The 20,126-nt window shown below is 43.8% G+C and overlaps 2 protein-coding genes across 4 annotated transcripts in view; both read right to left on the bottom strand.

Moving 5' to 3' along the window:
- Positions 1–1,907: 1,907 nt before the first annotated feature.
- On the bottom strand, positions 1,908–10,933 carry LOC148317957 (cystatin-B-like). Its single transcript, XM_088283340.1, has 3 exons — positions 10,609–10,933; positions 10,390–10,491; positions 1,908–2,114 (listed from the first exon to the last, which is right to left on the bottom strand). The coding sequence occupies exons 1-3, from the start codon at positions 10,672–10,674 to the stop codon at positions 1,986–1,988; spliced, it is 297 nt and encodes a 98-aa protein (XP_088139466.1). The 5' UTR covers positions 10,675–10,933; the 3' UTR covers positions 1,908–1,985.
- A 4,091-nt stretch (positions 10,934–15,024) lies between these two features.
- Positions 15,025–20,126, bottom strand: part of mix23 (mitochondrial matrix import factor 23) — a 49,803-nt gene continuing 44,701 nt past the window's right edge. Inside the window, exon 4 of one of the 3 annotated variants that reach the window (XM_088282834.1) lies at positions 15,025–15,759. In XM_088282834.1, the coding sequence (XP_088138960.1) occupies positions 15,688–15,759 (72 nt within the window). In that variant the 3' untranslated portion in view covers positions 15,025–15,687. The remainder of the gene's footprint in view (positions 15,760–20,126) is intronic. The other 2 variants (XM_088282833.1, XM_088282832.1) reach the window with 2 other exon arrangements.

Raw genomic sequence — 20,126 nt, 5'->3', positions numbered from 1 at the left:
GATGATCCAATAAGTACACAGAATAAGTCACCTGATGGTTGGGGTTAATATTTTTGTGGTTCGAGGGGGGGGCACCTATTCTGGCAGGTGCTGCCAGAATCTGTATCCCCCCAGTAACTTGGCTTAGGAAAGAGGGATCCTGTGCAAATTTGCTACACATACTCAAGATGATCCAATAAGTACACAGAATAAGTCACCTGATGGTTGGGGTTAATATTTTTGTGATTGGATTGGAGGTACTTATTCTGGCAGCACCTGCCAGAATCAGTATCCCCTGGTAACTTCGCTTGAGAAAGAGGGATCCTGCTCATACTTGCTGCAGTTCCACAAAAAGATCTCAGTAATACACAGTTAGTCCTTTGATCGTTGGGCTTCACCTGTTTGATCACCTGTGAGGTTAGTGCCTGCCATAATATTCATATTGTTTTGAGTCGCGTAATTGTTTGATGCTTTGAATAAGTTTACGGATGTCCTACTGTACAAGTGATCATTGAATGCCTCGAGTACGACGCAGAACGCGAGTGACTTGTTTTTATTCTTTTGCAACTCTTGACGCGGCTATCGGTGGTTACAAAAAAAAGTAAACAAATCAGCCAATTGGAATACAATTACGTGTTCTCTAACAGGAGACCAGTTGTATGTATCTTTCCACTTAAATTTGATCCCGCTGGAAACATGATGGCCCACTTCACGAACACTCTCCCATTTTTATTGTGTTCGATCACTGAAATTCACTGTAGTCGCTTCATTGATTGCAAAACTATTTTGGCCTAACAAATGCAAAGGCAGGTAATTTCCCCCCAATTTCGGCGAAGTCAAACGCTTACTTTACGTGTTAAATTGTAGCAAAAGGTGTGCTGAAAACCACACCGACGGATACTACCACTTTAATGCAAAACCTAGTTTAAATTACAGCAAATCAAAAACACCAAATTATATATTCTTCATGCCTTTCAATGAAAACAAACGTAGTAACATCGCTCCGCCTTCAGTCAATGCATGCACACTCACGTGTCAAGGGATACAGATTTTTTCAGGGGTAAGTACTTTGGCACAACACCTGTCCCAGAGGATTAGAGGGGCGCCTATCAGTGACGTGCCTCTATTAGTATTAGTGATTAGATCAAACCATACCCGTGAACAAACAAAGTGGATTTCAAGGCATTTATGAAATCAGTAAGGTAAGCATCAGTGAACTTCGGGTCACTTAAAAGTCACGTTAGCCCCAGGCCATGTTTTGAAATGTCGAACTCTGATTTGACCTAACTGCGAGTGGTTATGCAGAAAGACCAGCCCATTTATCAAGTCATTTTAAAACAGAAACAATACAGCGATTTCATGTTTTTAGTGGTGCTTTCATTTTGATGTGCAAGAGTGGGTGGACGGTACAAGAAAGAAAAAGCGATGACTTGTCTGTTGGTAACCCAGCAACATTTTTCCTACAATTTGTGACTTTTCCGAACTGTCTTGGTACTATTTTCAAAAGATACTTGCAAAAATGCAAACAATTGTCTTGTTAGCAACATTGTTATTTTATGCATGGTGGAAGAAGGTGGATATCAACAGTACATTTTGGGCATATTACCTATGTAATTAAATTCATGTGAATATATATATATATATTTTTCCCAAATTGAACTAATGTAAATCAAATATATTTCATGCACGTACAAAAGATCTACTGTTCTACAACAAATGGTTTCAAGCATCAGCAAAAGGAGCGCTTTAAATTTATGGTTGCTAGTTAACTATTACAACTAGAAGCAAAAATGGTAGAGGGAGCATATTCATAAATAACCTCATCTATGGTATATAGTATGTGTCAAGCTTTTCAAATCATACACCAAAATCTTTTTTTCTTTTTTATAAATAAATTCATTAAAAATGATCAAGAATTCCAACACATAGCAGATTATATTGTGTTTAATTGCAATGCACTAGTTACTGTATAGAGACATAGGGAGACTTCTGTCAGTGTTGGTCATTCAGAAGTACTCAATACCATCAGCATGTGTCTTGGACTCTTGGATGTTGGTCAGCTCCAGCATCGACCCTGCATGTGGCAGACTTCGGAAGACGCGAATGTGGATGTGCTCGTCTCCTCCCACGTGCACCTTCAACAAAAGTATATGAAAATCAACCTTCAGGAGCGCATCTCAAAAAGTGTCAGTATACGCCAAGTCGTAAGTAACTGCACACACTGGAGCAGCTTTCTCTAAATGGCAAATGTACACAAACATGCTCGACTGTTGTCGATCTTGAATTGCCATGACATTACAGACAACCCAGGGAATTGCCTAGGGTCTCGACTGAAGGGGGCCCATGAGATGGTCAACGTTGGCCCATATCAATAAAGCACTGCTTTTGACACAGCAACAACAACGTGGCGCTGTTGAGAAATATTACTGCTCAGTATTAGTTAACATTAGCTAAACAGTAGACCAGCTAATAAACTAGTGTAGATTATATCAATCTATTATACCGATTGATACCCTTCAAAACACTGGCCATCTGGGTGATGTTTGACAATTGTTTTTACCTTTATGGAGTTTAACCACTTTCAGCAATAGTACATACACAAGTAAGGATGGTCACGTCCTGGTATTGGGTCACACCAGCTTTATTTTGAGTATTTGAATACTCGTGAACTGCAGCAGATATGAATGGCATAGCTGAGAGAATGTTTTTCTTGGTGAACTATATCCATGTCATATGCATATTAATTGATTCATTCACAACCTTGTGTTAAATCGTTTGTTTTTTTCTTTTTTTCCCCCTCCATTATCAAACTGCTTAGTGCCAGCCACGGGTTAAATGAGTTTTGCATTTTTGCATTGGACACATGGGCCTAAGACAATTTCTCACTAGCTTGTAAACCAAAGGTCTTCAATCCCGTTCATTAAGGGCCACTATTCTTGCCCATTTTCCATCTCTCCCTGCTACAGCACACCTGATTCAAATAATAAGGATCGCTAGTCCGCTTTTGTATACCTATCTGGTAATATGATCATTTTAATCAAGTTATTGCAGCAGGGAGAGCGGCGTCGAGGGAGCACATGGGCAATCAAGTGGAGCTGCAAGCAACAAGCGTTCTACTACCTCATTGTGCTTTTCAACTAGGGCTACACAAGATTGGGACTCAGATCGATTTTGGGACTCCTGACTCTAAAAGAGGAATTTCCTTTTGGGATTGGCTGAACGCAGCGGAAAAAGTCGTCCCCTGAGAGCACACAAAAAGACTAAATAAGACTGAAGCCTCCTAAAATAGTCTTTTTTTTTTTTAAACACGTAAATAAATTCGGATGATATGCATTAATAATTTTATTAATTTCAGGAGTATAAATGAATTGTGTTTTACTACTGATGCAGCCAATTTTAGCAGAGGTGGCTAGCATCCTGAGATGTTTATGGCAAAAATGTTTTTGGGTCAAAATATGACTTACGCCATTATTTTAAGTGTGTGACGGTATGCAAATGGCAGCATATTGCACCTGCAAGCAAGCAGCTGCTCTTATATAACCATTATTAACTTATAGCTTGAATTGTTTAAGGTATGTACAAATTTCTAATGGAAAATTTATAAAACTTGTACCAGCATTCTTTGTGGAATCTACAAACAAAGACAATTAAGCTGATAGTACATCTGAACTTTTCATTAAGCACTGCTGCCTTTAATATTTGTAACAAATGCGGAGTACATTTGAAAATGGAACCAAAATCTATGCAGTGTTGCACATATATAATTACTGTTAATAAAACAAAATATCAGCATATAAAAAAAACACTTCAATTTCAATTTATAATTAATTTCAATAATCATTTTTTTACATTTACAAGACCGAGCTATCAGATGAGTAAATTTGGGCAAAAGAAAACTTTAATCACAATATAAAGTATTAAATATTACTAAAGCAAATGAGGTCTGCATCAAAATCGAAATAAAAATGAATCCTCAACAAAAATTAAGTTTTTGTCTCACCAAAAGGCAACAAAAAAGTGCATTTTGTGCTCAGTGCTCACAATTTGTAATACATTCCACCACCAATCCTAATCTATAGAACACTGTTGTTCATTGTCAGGAAAGTTAGCATTTCTATATATTCTGGTGAAAGGTTTCCTCGCTTTTGAGAGCAGATGTTCCCTGCTGCAGAGAAGATCTACTCCGATGGTATGGAGGCATGGACGGATTAAAGATTTTGCTACCTTTGATAGTGTGGGGCAAATGTCCATCATTTTCATGCCTCCATTTGAGAGGATTATCCTTTCTACTGACTGGAGCCCCTCCAAAGTATATCTGGACATCATTTCTCACAACTTGAAACTATTATTCCTCCTGGAACACTTCTTCCTTATTTACAATTGTCTGTGTCAGACCGAGGTAGAGAGTCCAGAGCACACTTTTCAACTCTACCTGAGTCACTGGTTCTCTGCAGTTGCCCATGATTATGTGCAAAAGCATCCTTTACACTTCAATAGCCTCCTGCACTCTGATGCCATCGTCAGGAAACCAAAACTTCAGCTTTCCAAGGTCCAAGGCAGCTGCAAGAATGGGTTGTCTTTGTCTGTGTTATTTCTTTTTCTGCACTGGTAATAAACAGTTTCCCTGAGCTTCTCTCAAATTTACTTTGGCATACATACCATGTTAGCCCTTTAAGCACCAGTGGAAGACCTAGAATGGTTGAGTACTGCGGTCCGCTAAGGTGCCAACCCTTGTAGAAGTTCTTCAAGCAGCACATAGTGGTCTGGCTTCAAGTTGAAGTTGCGTTTCCCCCTTGGCGTTACCTCAGGATCTGAAAAAGTGACCCCTAAGAGCGGCACTGCTCCAAGAGCCTGTCTATTATGTGGAATGTACTGTTCCATCTTGAATCAGTGTAATTTCCTTCGCATTCATTTGCTACGGTTTCATCTTGAACTTCAAACTTGCCCTGCAAACTAGTCAACAATTCAAATTACACATTGACGTCATCACGATTAGTCGAGCAGCTATAGATAGCAGTGCATACAATTGAATGCAATTATCAGACTGGTATGATACAGTGCAATAAGGAACAAATGGTTAGTGTAATCTTTTAAAAATGTCGTGTGACTGCAAAAATAAAAAAATAAAAAATGTAATGTATTTTAGGAATAAAACAGATATTGGCTTACATTAGGTTGTTAATTTAGTAGCAGAATCATTGTCATTCTGCCTGTCAGCAGGGCAACAAAAGGTGAAACATTTTTTGGCACTGACTTATCACTGTTTGTACACAAAACAACTGTCACCGTTTGCTTACATCCTACCACACCTCAAAAATATTTACTTCTTGTGATGGAAGTTAACGCATGCACACATGTGCAAATGTTAAAATTGTAAATACATAATTACTTTCCCATCAAAATTGCTTTTAAGATAAAAGCATAACGTGTTGGTGTCAAAGTTGAATGTTGAAATATATCTTTTCACAAAACCCTTGATTTCTCTTTTTTTTTCCAGAAACAGGATTTCAGTTGAACTTGCATATCCTATAGTGCAGATTACTACAGAATAACAAACTGTAGAAATAAACTTTTTTTTTTCAGATGGAAGAATGTTTTGATATTTTGCTAGACTGCATAATGGAGCATTTGAGCTCCATTGTGGGGTGACTACTTGGTGAATCCCTAATTTGCATGAGAGTCAGGGCGGTACGGACCGCACATCCAAGTACCCCGTGCTTGACGTGAAAACAGAAATTAGACTCGCTATAATTCATGTATGACATCGGCACCTAGACTGTAATATATCCCCTTTAAGATGATTTAGTCAGCCGTGTGCGTGTGCTGTGGGCAAGTGGGAGATCGCCTTGCACCTCCTGATCTTGCGTCTGTGCAGGACCGCCCTCGCATAACTCTCGTCCCCATAGAGATGGGGGTGCTACTAAAATATTATTAAGATAATGGTTAAAATTTGTTCAACAAATTGAGTTCTACAATGAGTCAAAGATATTTTGAATGTTTATGAATGAAATACCATGAGATCCACCATACACATCCACGGAACCGCCATATCTGACTAGCTGCGCCTTGATTAAACACACCAAAATCGCATTAGACCACCTGCGCTGTAAAATATATCACATTTTAGGACGTCCAAAATGAAGTCAACTTTTGGTCACCAAATTGCAAGATGGGCTAGGGGGCAAGGCAGGAACACCCAGTGAGATGTAGCACGTCCACCAAATACACAAACGCATGCCCCAGCATGAAAATAAAGAAGTGCTCGTTTTTATGCCATGCACGGAGTACTTTTTCTCAATATTAGCATGTGCGTTGGAGGCAAGAATGCTTTGTGGGACGGCATACCCAGACAGGTATAACATGGCCCCAAACATGCTGGACCAGAAGTTACGCTGCCTTATATGCTGAGCGTATGGGCGCCAGGCTACCAAAATGGCGTCCCTAATTTCTAAAGGTTTATGTCCATCAATGCTTAGAGTGCATCATTAGTGGGCTGTTAACAACATTATTATTTTATTTGCCATTACAGTGTATGTTGGGGGTGAGTTTAAACACACATCCATACAGAGACGTCAGAATTGATATTGCACATTAATTTATAAAGTATCCCAGCACATGTTTTTCTCAATGGTGAAATAAGGTTTGTAGTGATGAGCGTCTTACTTGGGCGATCACGCTAACATTTTCAGAGGTTGGTGTGAGCATAACTACAAATGTCAACAGAAATGTTGGTGATAATTGATGCCAGTTTTTAAACGTTTAGTTTCCTACATTAAGCGTCATGCCTGTTGTGTTGTGTCAATGTAGGGCAATTGAGGAGGGACAGATTACATTTTGTGTCAGCAACTGAAGAGCTATTTGAACTATTTCATAAAAGACTGCATATGGGAGCCACAAACTCTTGGGACATCTACAATGAAGATAATTTTTCTTTTCTTCTAAATTTTTCAGCAGACACCCGGGTTCGACCGCCTGTTCAGGAAAGAGTGAGTTCACTTCAAGTTGACAAAAGAAGCACTCGTCTTCTGCATGGAAAATTTTTTTTTACACATTACCAGTCAGTCTGGTGACCGACTGGTAGGTGTTGGCACATGACCGCTAAATAAATCTTGGTTGACACTTAACTCATTTACTCCCTTGGACGTATAAATACGTCTTTTAAAGCAATGGCGCCCTCTACCAAAGACGTATAAATACGTTTTTTGTTTTTTTTGCGTCATAGTGTACATAAGGGTCTGATGCAACCTCTGACTGAGAATCAGCCTTGTCCGCATTGTGAATCATGTAAAAATCACCCAGCAGGGGGCAGAGGTGCAGAAAATTCGCCTTGAATCTGCGCCAGAGGTACAAATGGGGGGGCGGGATCCTGGGGTAGACTTATAAGCGTGGAGAGCAGCGTGGGTAGCAGCAGCACTAGCAGCAGTCGCATTAGTATCGTTAGCAATGAAATCCTCCAAGCAAATGACGATCGAGGAATGTTTTTTTGTAAAAAAAAGCTTCCTAAAAGCATCAAGGCTTTGGAGACGCTTTGGTTGAGAGGATGACGCTTCATCGTCGTCACAACAAAGAGGCGTCTAAAGAGGCTGCGCGTGCCTTGCGGCCTGCATCGCCTGCCTTCGGACAATAGCCAAAGCAGCCGAGAGTCCTCACCAGATCCCCCCCGAACGAGGAGGTAAGCGCTCACAAGTTACCATTGAACATGTGGTTTTAGCCCTAATGCTTTTATTGTACATATCATGCATCTTGCGGACAGAAAATGTCGCGTCAATGAGCAGTTAGACGCGAGCTTGCTCGCTGACTTCCTCGCCTCTATTGCACAATTACACGCGAGCATAACTCCTCCCGAACAGGGAAATAAACGCTCGCAAGTTACAATTGAACACGCGGTTAGCCCTTATATCCACTTATTTTACATATCATGCATCTTGCGGGAAGAAAATGTTGTGTGAATGTGTAGTTAGACGCGAGCTTGCTCGCTGACTTCCTCGTCCGGCCGCCTCTATTGCACAATTACACGCGAGCATAACTCCTCCCGAACAGGGAAATAAACGCTCGCAAGTTACAATTGAACACGCGGTTAGCCCTTATATCCACTTATTTTACATATCATGCATCTTGCGGGAAGAAAATGTTGCGTGAATGTGTAGTTAGACGCGAGCTTGCTCGCTGACTTCCTCGTCCGGCCGCCTCTATTGCACAATTACACGCGAGCATAACTCCTCCCGAACAGGGAAATAAACGCTCGCAAGTTACAATTGAACACGCGGTTAGCCCTTATATCCACTTATTTTACATATCATGCATCTTGCGGGAAGAAAATGTTGCGTGAATGTGTAGTTAGACGCGAGCTTGCTCGCTGACTTCCTCGTCCGGCCGCCTCTATTGCACAATTACACGCGAGCATAAGTCCTCGCCGACGAGGAAGTAAATGCTCGCAAGTTACAATTGAACATGTGTTTAGCCATCATGCATCTATTGTACATATCACGCATCTTGCGCGCAGAATATGTCGCGTAAATGTGTAGTTAGACGCGAGCATAGGAAGTGAGCGAGCGAATGTGCGCTTCCAAGCAAGCATAACTCCTCCCGAACAGGGAAATAAACGCTCGCAAGTTACAATTGAACATGTGGTTAGCCCTTATATCCACTTATTTTACATATCATGCATCTTGCGGGAAGAATATGTTGCGTGAATGTGTAGTTAGACGCAAGCATAGCTCAACTCCGACTAGGAAGTATGCGAGCGAATGTGCACTTGTAGCAAGCGTGACTCCTCCCCGACGAGGAAGCAATACTGAATGGTGTAGTAATCATACAAACTTTCTACAATTCACAGATTGTGCATCCCGCGGCAAGAAGGTTCCTCCTCGTCTTGTTGGTGCAAAGAAAGGTAAATTATAATATGAAACTTCACACGCCAGCAATAAAATGCAGCAATAAATATATATTTCCAATTGTTTATATTTACAGGTTGTGCATCAGGAAGCAGTGGTTCCGGATGGCTTCACACACAATGGATGGCAACCGAGGAAAATCGAAAAAATGTTGTGTGCCCTTGCATCAAGGCAACGGTTTTATTTTATATCACACAAAAAAAAAGTATGTATGACACTGATGTATTTCATTTTTGTACATAGTTCAACAGTTCAGTCGTTTTCTGTTATGTGCAAATAAATTTATTTTGTTATCAAAAACATATTTTTTGTGCTTTTTTTTGGTATTTTATAGAAGGCATGCATTATTTGAGGTGTCATAAAAGCCATAAATAATAGTGTCTCAAAGTTCAAATTATGGTCGAAATGCATCAGTTTACAAAAAGCTCATTTTCTCCGTTTTTTCCCCAGGGATTGGAGTTTTCATGAAATTTAGCTATTTTCAAATGGCGATTGCTCAAGAATGGAAAAAGATAGAAACAAACTTTTTTCTGTTGAAAGAAGAGAGTCTCATCTTTCTTTTGGTGTGCTCCATGTCTATATAGCATTAGAATACAATATTCTGTGGGCCTTGCAATATTAGTCAAAACCCAGGAAAACGCTGGGATTGAGCGGGTTGCTCCAGTGAAAATGGCTGGTATTTAATGAGTTAATCAGTAGCAAAAAAATTCAATCCACTCACAAGATAAGTGGGTGGACTGCTGAAAGGTAAGGACGGAAACGCTTTAAAAGGATGACGATGTACAGGGGACAATTGTTTTTATGAATAAGGATGGAAGGGTTCCCAGGTCGAGGACAGAGAACGGACTAGCAAGAAAGGGCAAAGTGCCCATCTCCAGTAATTTGCTTTCAGCTTTAAAGCCCACTAATTCCAATTCACAACAAAAATAAGCTGTATTCACATATTAGAAGTTCTTCTTACGGACTGCGCTCAGTAAAGTCATTTCTTTTTGTATTTTTTCTTGTTTATTAACTCTGAGGAATGGTCCGAGACCTATAGTACATGAACATTGAGTTGCTATTATGAAGCTTTTTTCATTGGCATCAGGAGGGAGAGTAAAATCATAGAGTCCTTGATGAATGGACAGAATGGTCCCTGTAACAGCTGCACAGCCGAAAATGCCGAATTTGTCCTCTGAGGCTGTGGTGGTGGGGAATATTCTCATTTGACTGCCCGGAAAAGAGTGACGAGCCATAGGGTCAATGCCGCATCACTGATGGAGTTAGCGGGTAAGCTACTGCTCAACTCTGGCAGGACGCCGCTCATTTTAGAGCGCTCCACGTCATGTCACCGAGACTCATTGTGGGTATTACGTGATTGGACAAACTATCATTTCCTACTCCCATACCAGCCGCTGACACAGCGACTGACTGGATAGTACTCGTTTCTTGAGTTTGTGAGATTTATTTTGCTTTACAGAGGGGGGCCCAAATGATATAAACCAAACTGCAACAAAATGTGTGATGATGTGCTTACCTTGATGAAGTAGTTGGTCCCAGCCACAACCTGTAATTTGTAACTTTTGGCGACGAAGACGTCGTAGGTCTTCTTACTTTTTTGCTCAGCTTGAGACTTTACCTGCAAGTTATTTGGTTAGGTAAAGCTTATTTTGTTTTCATGTTTATATGTGCAATGTTTACTCTCAAAGCAGCCAACAATAAAAATAATACCAAAAATACAAATACCCAAACTCACCGAGTCGCATATTTTCTGAATCTGTTCGTCGGCATTTATAACATCTGCAAGCCCTCCGCACATCATCTTAGCGTTGATAAAGTACCGTTATGAGAAAAGTCGCTGGAAAAAATAAACTAAAGAGCGTCTTCAAGGTTGGACCCTACCGCTTTATCATGTGACGATGACTAATGGACCGTACCATTCGCATGTAGAGGTGGGGGGACGTCGTTAATTAAAACTAGACGAAAAAGCGTAACATTATTCAGCCTTAAAATTTGAGTAGTACCGTTTACGCTTTGCATTCAATTATATTTCAACATTATATTTATTTACTAGTGATGGGTCCAACGACACCGAGGCGTCGATGCGCGCGCCGAGCTTCCAGGGCAAACCCCGTGTCGGTGCGCGTACTGCGTTGAGAAAGTCACGTGACCACTACCAGAATCTTGTCCACACAGCGGTCGCGCGCCAAACTATGTTCATAAGGAAGCGCATCTGTCAACAGGATGGACGCTCAAAACAAGCATCGAGTTATTGGCGCGTTACTTTGCGTTAAAGATCCGCAAGATGGAAGACGTCACTGTTGATGCACACTCAGAGGTGCAGCGCTATATGTCAGCAGGACACGTTGCACGTACGGAAGACCCGCTCTTATACTGGAAGTCCATGGAGGCAACGTTCCCTCACCGATTTATATTAGCCACACAGGCGTTGTGCACACCGGCCTCTTCAGTGCCTTGTGAGAGGATCTTCTCAAAGGCGGGGGAAATTGCCTCAAAAAAAGAAATAGACTGAATAACAAAACGCTGGAGAAACTAATTTTTTGGAATAAAAATCTTTAATTACAATGAGTCCATTGTCATTCACAACACTTTTACTTGGGCATTCAGACAGATGTTCTCTTAATTTATCAACTGCGTCTCAAATATCAAAGATTTTTTTTATGTGTATGTAAAAATAATGTGAAAGCAAATGCCTAATCAGAATCAGAAATCCCTTTGTCATTGTACTCAAGTGTGCAACGAGATTAGAGAGCTCCCCTCTCCAGTGCAATACAACAATAATTCAGTTAAATATATAAATTAGATAAGGGAATAATTAGTGCGATGGAAAGTAATACGAAATAGGATATATAAAAACACATCACGTCGCTAATCAATGGAATTGGATAAAATTAGTTTGACAGATCAGTGTCAGATGACCCTGTCAAATGTTTCCTGCAAGTCCACCAGGTGTCAGTATTCAGCAACACAGTGTCAACACAGTGTCAATGCATTGTGTCACTGTGTCGAAACGATACAGGATACCTCATCTACCCATCACTAATACATATGATTTGTTGGCCCTTTTACGTATTAACCACATGTGACTAAATAATCGGCAATCATTGCTTTAACTAATTCCACTAAAGTTATGTTATTTTTGATGCATCCCATCACTATAGTAACAAGTCATCCCATTAAATTGATTCTGGTGTATTTTTTTCATTCCGTTTTTCGTAGTAATAAGATCAAAGTGTTCCCAAACAGGGAGGGGAAGCTCTTTATTATCCTGAATGGCTCCACAACAGTAATAAGTTCATATTATTAATCAGCAAGCGAATTACAAACTTCTCACACAACGTACCCAAATCCTCACAAAACGGAAAACCTCCATGACGTTTTGTTGCCGATTAAATCAGAAACTGCGCTTCTTGACGCGCTTCCTGAACCGGCACGAGGCTTCGAATGTCATCACCTACGTCACTCGAGCGTTTTCTCTGTGCGTGCTTCTGTCATGACCCGTGTCGGTCATGGCAGGGCGATCTACGAGCCGCCGTCGCTCCTGGTTCCTGCCTCAGCGGTGGGCGACGACCCGCCGCCGCTCCAAGTTCCTGCCTCGGCGACGGTTGACGATCCGCCGCCGCTCCCAGTTCCTGCCTCGGCGGCGCTCGACGATCAGCCGCCGCTCCAGGTTCCTGTTTCGACGGCGCTCGACGATCAGCCGCTGCTCCAAGTTCCTGTCCCGGCGGCGCTCGACGATCAGTCGCCGCTCCAAGTCCCTGTTTCGACGGCGCTCGACGATCAGCCGCTGCTCCAAGTTCCGGTCTCGGCTGCGACCGCCCCGCCGCCGCTCCAAGTTCCTGTCTCGGCTGCGCCTGGTCCGCTGCTGCTCCAAGCTCCGGTCTCGGCTGCGCCCGGCCCGCCGCCGCCCCAAGCTCCTGCCTTTGCTGTATCCGGCTTCCCGCCGCCACTTCTCGGCTCAGCCTCGTCAACCGACTCCATGTGGCGTTCGGGTCATCCCGGACGTCCGCCTGAATGGCCACTCTTGGACTCATTGGTCTGGCCTCCCGGACGGCCGCCTGAATGGCCACGAAGGGACTCGCTGGTCTGGCCTCCCGGACATCCGCCAGACCGGCCTCGAACGCGGGCCGTGGTCCCGCCTCCCGACCCCTTCCGCCCACCCTCGTTTTTGGACAATTTTTTTTGTTTGTTTTGGGACGTCTGGGATCCGTCCCTTTAGGGGGGGGTACTGTCATGACACGTGTTGGTCATGGCAGGGCGTTGTTGTTTTTGCGTCTTTGTGGTTGTTTTGGTTTCTGTCAGCTGAGTAGGGGCGTTTCCCCTCAGCACTCCGTCCCCACCAGCCACGCACCTGTTCCCCGTTAGCCTCGCACACCTGACTCCCATCTGCTCCCTTAACTACCGGACTATTTAACCACCCCGTGCCGACAGCTCAGCGTCGGTGCATTGCCTTTCTTTCCCGACATCGCTGCCCTCGCTTTTGCGATTCTGCACGCCACTACCATCCCTGCTCTCGTTCATGCCCCCAGCTCTTGTCACCTGTCCCTGTCCCGTTTCATATCCCCGCTTAGTTCGTTCCCGTCGTGTTTTGTCCTTTGTCCTTGGTCCAGTTTAGTCACGTTTAGTTTGCCTCTGTTATTTTGCACCCTGCCACGTTGGTTGTCCTTGTTTTGATTCACTTAATAAATTCCCTTTAAGTTACACCTTCCTCCGCTTCCTCGCATTTTGGGTCCTTCCTCCAACTCGCCTTCAGGCGCACCCTAACAGCTTCAAATACTTGCTCCCAGTTTACTCGGCGCACGCATTGGAGTTTCGACACCGAGGACACATAACTACTTATTAGTATTCGCTTCGTTTTTCTCGGTTATTTGGTTAGTCTTGTTTTTGGCTGCTAGCTCCTCTTGTTTCAACCATTCACCTTAGTTAGTTTATTCGGTGTACTGCAGCTGGTTTCGTTTAGTGTAGTTTTTTTGTGTTTTTTCTTAATCACGTCTGACGTGCTCCCTTAGTTAAATAAATCTCTATTTTGATATCTGCCTCAGTCAGTTTTGTTGGGTCCACTTTGCTCAACACACACATTCATAACAGATTCAAGAAACTTGTCGTAAATTGTGTGTAAGTGTAAATTGTACTACGTGTTTTAACAGTGTGACGGCTATAGAATTTCTCAGTTGCGCACAGCTGCTATTGATTTTTAAATTCATTTTGAAATATATTTTTGTATTTTTTAAATTCGTTTTATTATTTTATGTATTTTTGTGCCTATTGGCATCCCTCTTGCTACACTAGTAGTTGATATTGAGCTAACAAGCATTCCTGTTCATTTTTGTATCCTCACAGGTGTCATGGTCCGTTTCCGTCATGTCATGTTTTTGTTTACGTTTGCTCAACGGGCGTGAGGGCGTTCCCTTCCAGCGCGTGTCGTGGTGGCTGGAGAGACGCGCCCACCAGCCACGCACCTGTTACTCATGGACTCCTTGATCACCTCGCTGCGGGAGAGACGCGCTCACCAGCCACGCACCTGATACTCGTTGACTCATTTAATTACCTTCACTACTTAAACGCCCGGCGCGGACTACTCGGTGCATTGCCCTTTATTGGATGTCACTATCGCTCTTTGTTCAACGGCCATGCTCATTGTTCATTTTTCCTTGTCACGGTCGCTTATCCCTGGTTCCTGTCCCTGTGTCATAGTCCTGTTTAGTTCTGCCCAGACGCGTTTTGTTAGTCTTTGTTATTTTGCACTTTGTCACGTTTGTATGTTCCAAGTACCTTGTTCGCCTTTCGGTTTGGTTTTGTTAATTAAATTCCCTTTAAGTTACCCTTGCCTTGGCTTCCCTGCATTTTGGGTCCTCCTCCTCCTCTTCCACCCGCGATCATAACAACAGGAGCTGACAGAGAGGTTTTTATTCAATTAGCATGACTTGGTGGTGTAGCCAAAATGCTCGTTTTACATTAGAATAATCTCACGGAACACCACCAAACAAAAAGCTCACAAAACTATGAATACTGAAATAATGAAAAGCTCACATTAATTTACTCAAAAAAATACCTGTACCGGCTTATTGAACACAAAGCTGATTTACCCATGATTCATTCTTTATCAATTGCATCAGTGGATACATAAGACCTGTCATTAATGCCATTTTAAGGGTATTTAATTGTGCTGATTGTCACTGTCTCACTGGCTTAGCTAGATTAAGATATTTGTGTTTAATGAATAATTTTAGGAATAATTAGGTGATTTAGGAAAAATTCCCCATGGCACTCCTGATACAGTTCACTTGTGTGCAATGACACCCTAGTTGGGAATTAATTACAAGGGTAGTGGGAGCTGATTGACAGTAGAAAAGCATGCCAGAAGCCTTGTGTTGAGCAGTGACTGCTCTCTGCTGGTCTGCTTGACAAAACGCATAATCGCATAACCTTGGACTGTGTTAAAAAATATTTCAGAATATTGTTTTGACAAAAGAAAGACAAAAAATATTTTTTAAACAACATTTATCAGCAAATCACCACGCACGCTTAGATGGTTGTTTAAAACACACAATATCCGATTGGGAATGAGTGAAATGGAGGAGAGACACACGCAGAGAGAGAGAGAGAGAGAGAGAGAGAGAGAAAGAAAGAAAGAGAGAGAAGAGAGAGAGAGACAGAGAGAGAGAGAGAAAGAAAGAGTGAGGGAGAGAGAGAAAGAAAGAGAGAGAGAGAGTGAGAGTGAGAGAGAGAGAGAGAGAGAGAGAGAGAGAGAAAAGAGCAGTCATTCTGCAGCCAAGAAGGCGGTGGTTGGTCAGAGTTTATGTTTCGGCTGCAGTCATTTGGATGGAACTTGGCAAAATTTCACCTTGGGAGGCGTGTAGTGTATTCGGCATCTTTCGTTAAAAACCTGAAACAGAGAGTGAAGATTTAGACTCAGACTTTGTGTTTCGATAAGACCCTCAATTAGAGCTGATATTGACAAACTTGGACAAAACTGAGTAGTTCACTCCTCGCACTGGTTGCTGACTGGCTTGCTGCCATATGCTTATATCTTGTGAACAAAAGTGTGACCGTGTGGGTGCGTGCGCACGCGTCTGTGTGTAAAATGTGCTATTTTATTTAAAATTACTCGAGAAAATGGCAATTTACCATTTACATCTCTATTTACAAAAAAAACATTTTATACAGACAACGGTAAAATGGGTATATAAAATGGGTAAAATATACCGTATTTTCACAGTCATAAGGCGCACTTAAAAGTCCCAAATCTTCCCCTAAACTAACACAGCGCCTTGTAAGGCGACTGCGCTCATTATATGGACAAAGTATCACTCGCGACCATCAACCCTTTTACTCATTGGGCTGTTCGGAGTGCATGTTAGCACACCCTGCTGGAGAAAGTGGGAGTCATCTATGCTTCAAAGTGACCATGACTATACATTATGTGACTATGGTGTTTGGGTGATGGTGTGGGAGAAAGCTGGACAAAAGGGCAGCTGTCCACAATGTTGTAGTCTGTCTTATCATTTATGTTATTGCAAGCAAGAAACGTCCCAGGTTTAGACAACAGACAAAAAGCCCAAAGCATAACAGCACATCTCTCGAAACAGCCATGCAAATCTCTCTAAACAGCCATGCAAATCTCTCTAAACAGCCATGTGATTGGCTGAGTCTGAGTGGCTCCCAGAAGGCATTGCTCTAATGGCTCCCAAGAAGCCATTGCTATATAATTTTGTGTTATTTTTATTTCTTTTTGGTATATTGATGGCATGAGAGATACAAGTTTTGTGTTAATCTTATTTCTTTGTTTCATTGTTTGCTTGTATGCTGAGTTTTTTTTTTTTTGAAACCGTGACTCTAAGGAGTGTGGTGACCAGTGAAGTCCCTCCCCTGACGTAGTCTTGTAGACTATTGCCATGATACCTATTATTGGTTAGAGTCATTGTTAATGATAGCGATTGTCAATGGTATCATGGCAACTGTCTTTGAAATGTGGCGATAGCTTATGGTATTGAGGCAAAGTAAATTGCCATGGGCTGAGTCTGCGCGAGGAGCCGAGCTATTGCTATGCTAAAAGCAGCTGAGCTAAAGCAGCTGAGCTAGCGCCTTGTAAGGCAGCTCGCCCAGTGTGTGCTTCAAAGACAGAAATAGCACCCTCAACAGGTGTTGTGCCCTTTGAGGCAGCTCGTCCTATGACTGTGAAAATACGGTAATTTAAAAAAGTCAGTGAAAAAAATAGCAGAGATGAGCATTTTGGCCCAGACAGATGCCCATTGTGTGGGTAGAAGATGATAAGTTTCATAAAAAGGATGGACTAAGCAAGGCCAGAAGTGGGTTTTCATCCTTCCCTGTAATCGTCCCTAACCAGGTCAAGTACCATGTGTAAAGAATTCAAATATTTGCACGCAGAGCAGACTAAAATCTTGTAATGCTGTACTTGTCCTTTATCTGAGGGTCCAACAGAACAAGAGCGAGATAGAAGAGTGGGCATATGTGGGAATTTGCCTCACATGGCAACAAGAGTCTGTGACAGGTTCCAGTACACTCTGTATCTACAGCTGCATTTGGCATTGTTTGGGGGGTAAAAAGCGCCTCCAGATTTTATAATAGTGGTAGACCGATTATCGGTCGGGCCGATTTTCACGGCCAATATTTGACATTTTACCGATTATTTGCATCTCTCTCTCTCTCTACCGCCCACCCTCAACACATCACCATCTGATTGGTTCCTTGTGCAGCCAATCAGCAGTAAGCTGCCTGTTTTCTATTTTCACCTTGAGTCACACGCACTACGGGAGAGGCCCCATGAGCAGAGGAATGTTCGATCCCTCTCCAACAAAATGGACGAGCTAACAGCGCTAACCCGGCACGAGAGGATTGTCCGGGAGGCTAGCTTGCTGGTGTTCACGGAGTCGTGGCTAACAGAGCTAACGCCGGACGCCGTCGTGGAATTGGACGGCTTCCAAATACTACGCGCGGACAGGACACTGGAGAGCGGTAAGAGAAAAGGGGGAGGGCTGGCTGTGTTTGTTAATGATAGATGGTGTAACCCTGGGCATATAACTGTTAAGGATCAACTTTGCAGTCGGGACATTGAGATGATAGCTGTTAGCATGCGTCCGGTCTATTTACCGCGAGAGTTCAGTCATGTGATCGCGGTGGCGGCGTACGTGCCTCCTTCTGCTAACGGTGAGACAGCCTGTGATGTACTGAATGCAGCTGTGAGCAGGCTACAAACACAGCACCCAAATGCCTTGTTCCTTATCTCTGGTGACTTCAATCATGCTTCTCCTTCCTCCTCTCTGCCTTCATTCACACAATATGTAACATGCCAAACCAGAGACAATAAAATATTGGACCTCTTCTATGCCAACACCAAGGAGGCGTACACATCACTGCCCCTCCCCCCGCTGGGCAAAGCTGACCACAACTTGGTTGCTCTCCTGCCTGTGTACAAACCTCTCGTCCGCAGGCAGCCAGCTGTGACACGCACAGTTCAGCGATGGTCCGGAGAAGCCGAGGAGGCCTTGAAGGACTGTTTCAACACAACTGTGTGGGAGGTATTCAGCGAAGCTCACGGTGAGGACATTAATGGTCTAACAGACACAGTTACAGACTATATTAACTTCTGCATGGAGAACACCATTCCCACCAGGACTGTAAGATGTTTCTCCAACAACAAACCCTGGATCACACCGGACATTAAAGCTCTCCTGAAGGAGAAAAAGAGGGCTTTTGTTTCAGGCAACAAGGACGAGCTGAAGAGAGTGCAGCGTCAGCTGAGAAGGAGGATCCGAGAGGGGAAAAAGTCCTACAGGATGCGGATGGAAGAACAACTGCAGCGGAACAATGCCAGGGATGTCTGGAGGGGCCTGAAGACCATCTCAGGCCACGGACAAGCAGGTAAGACCCAGAAGGGGGGGGGGCTTCAGTGGGCAAATGAGTTGAACCTATTTTTCAATAGGTTTGATCAAATGTCTGACCCCGCTCAGGCTTCCCTGATGCAGCCCCCACCCACCCCTCCTGCCACTGCGAACAGGACCCTCTCTCCCCCTCTCTCGCCCCTCTCTCTCTCCACAGGCTCCAGTTCCCAGCCTCATCAGACAACCACCACTTCCTCCTGCTCAGCCTTGTTCCTCACAACATCTCAGGTGAAGAACCAGCTGAGGAAGATGAAGGCGAGGAAGGCGGCAGGCCCAGATGGGATCAGCTCCCAGCTCCTCAAATCCTGCGCAGACCAGCTGTGTGGAATCGTCCAGCACATGTTCAACCTGAGCTTGAAGCTGGGCAGAGTCCCCCAGCTGTGGAAAACATCCTGCCTGGTTCCGGTTCCAAAGACACCCCATCCGAAGGAGCTCAACAACTTCAGACCAGTGGCGCTGACGTCTCATCTGATGAAGACCCTGGAGAGACTGGTCCTCGTCCATCTGCGCCCCCTGGTCAGCTCCTCAATGGACCCACTCCAGTTTGCATACCAGCCTGGCATCAGTGTGGATGATGCCATCATCTACCTGCTCCACACTTCACTCTTCCACCTGGAGAAGGCGGGGGGCACGGTGAGGATCATGTTCTTTGATTTCTCAAGTGCTTTCAACACCATCCAGCCCGCCTTATTGGGAGACAAGCTGGAGCAGGCGGGAGTGGCCCACCACCTCATCACATGGATTCACAACTACCTCACAAACCGGCCACAGTACGTGAGAACACAGGACTGTGTGTCTGACGTGCTCCTCTGCAGCACGGGAGCGCCGCAGGGAACTGTGCTGGCTCCCTTCCTGTTCACCCTCTACACCTCGGACTACAAATACAATTCCACAACCTGTCACCTGCAGAAGTTCTCTGATGACTCTGCGATTGTCGGCCTCATCACTGACGATGACGATCGGGAGTACAGAGGGGTTACGCAGGGGTTCGTGGACTGGTGTCAGCAGAACCGCCTCCAAATCAACGCTGGGAAATCCAAAGAGCTGGTGGTGGATTTCCGCAAGCGTCGGCACTCTCCACCTGCACCAGTGAATATCCAGGGAACAGACGTTGAGAGAGTCTCAACTTACAAGTACCTGGGTGTTCATCTGAACAATAAACTGGACTGGAGCGACAACACAGACGCTCTCTATAGGAAGGGTCAGAGCAGACTCTTCCTACTCAGGCGGCTGAGGTCCTTTGGCGTTCGGGGAACACTCCTCAGGAACTTCTATGACTCGGTGGTTTCATCAGTCATCTTCTATGGAGTGGTCTCCTGGGCAGGAGGCATCTCGGGCCGAGACAAAAAGA

The sequence above is a fragment of the Idiotropiscis lumnitzeri genome, chromosome 19 (assembly GCF_059441095.1).
Source record: "Idiotropiscis lumnitzeri isolate Australia: NSW breed Sydney's pygmy pipehorse chromosome 19, RoL_Ilum_1.0, whole genome shotgun sequence".
Lineage (NCBI taxonomy): Eukaryota > Metazoa > Chordata > Actinopteri > Syngnathiformes > Syngnathidae > Idiotropiscis > Idiotropiscis lumnitzeri.
This window is presented reverse-complemented; position numbering and strand designations above follow the sequence as displayed.

What these genes read in the sequence shown, in the direction of transcription:
- LOC148317957 (XM_088283340.1), bottom strand. Translation starts at nt 10,674, where the DNA reads ATGATGTGCGGAGGGCTTGCAGATGTTATAAATGCCGACGAACAGATT. An exon ending in TTCAGAAAATATGCGACTCG is followed by an intron (nt 10,492 to 10,608) that starts GTGAGTTTGGGT and finishes AATAACTTGCAG; the next exon opens with GTAAAGTCTCAAGCTGAGCA. An exon ending in GGACCAACTACTTCATCAAG is followed by an intron (nt 2,115 to 10,389) that starts GTAAGCACATCA and finishes CTTTTGTTGAAG; the next exon opens with GTGCACGTGGGAGGAGACGA.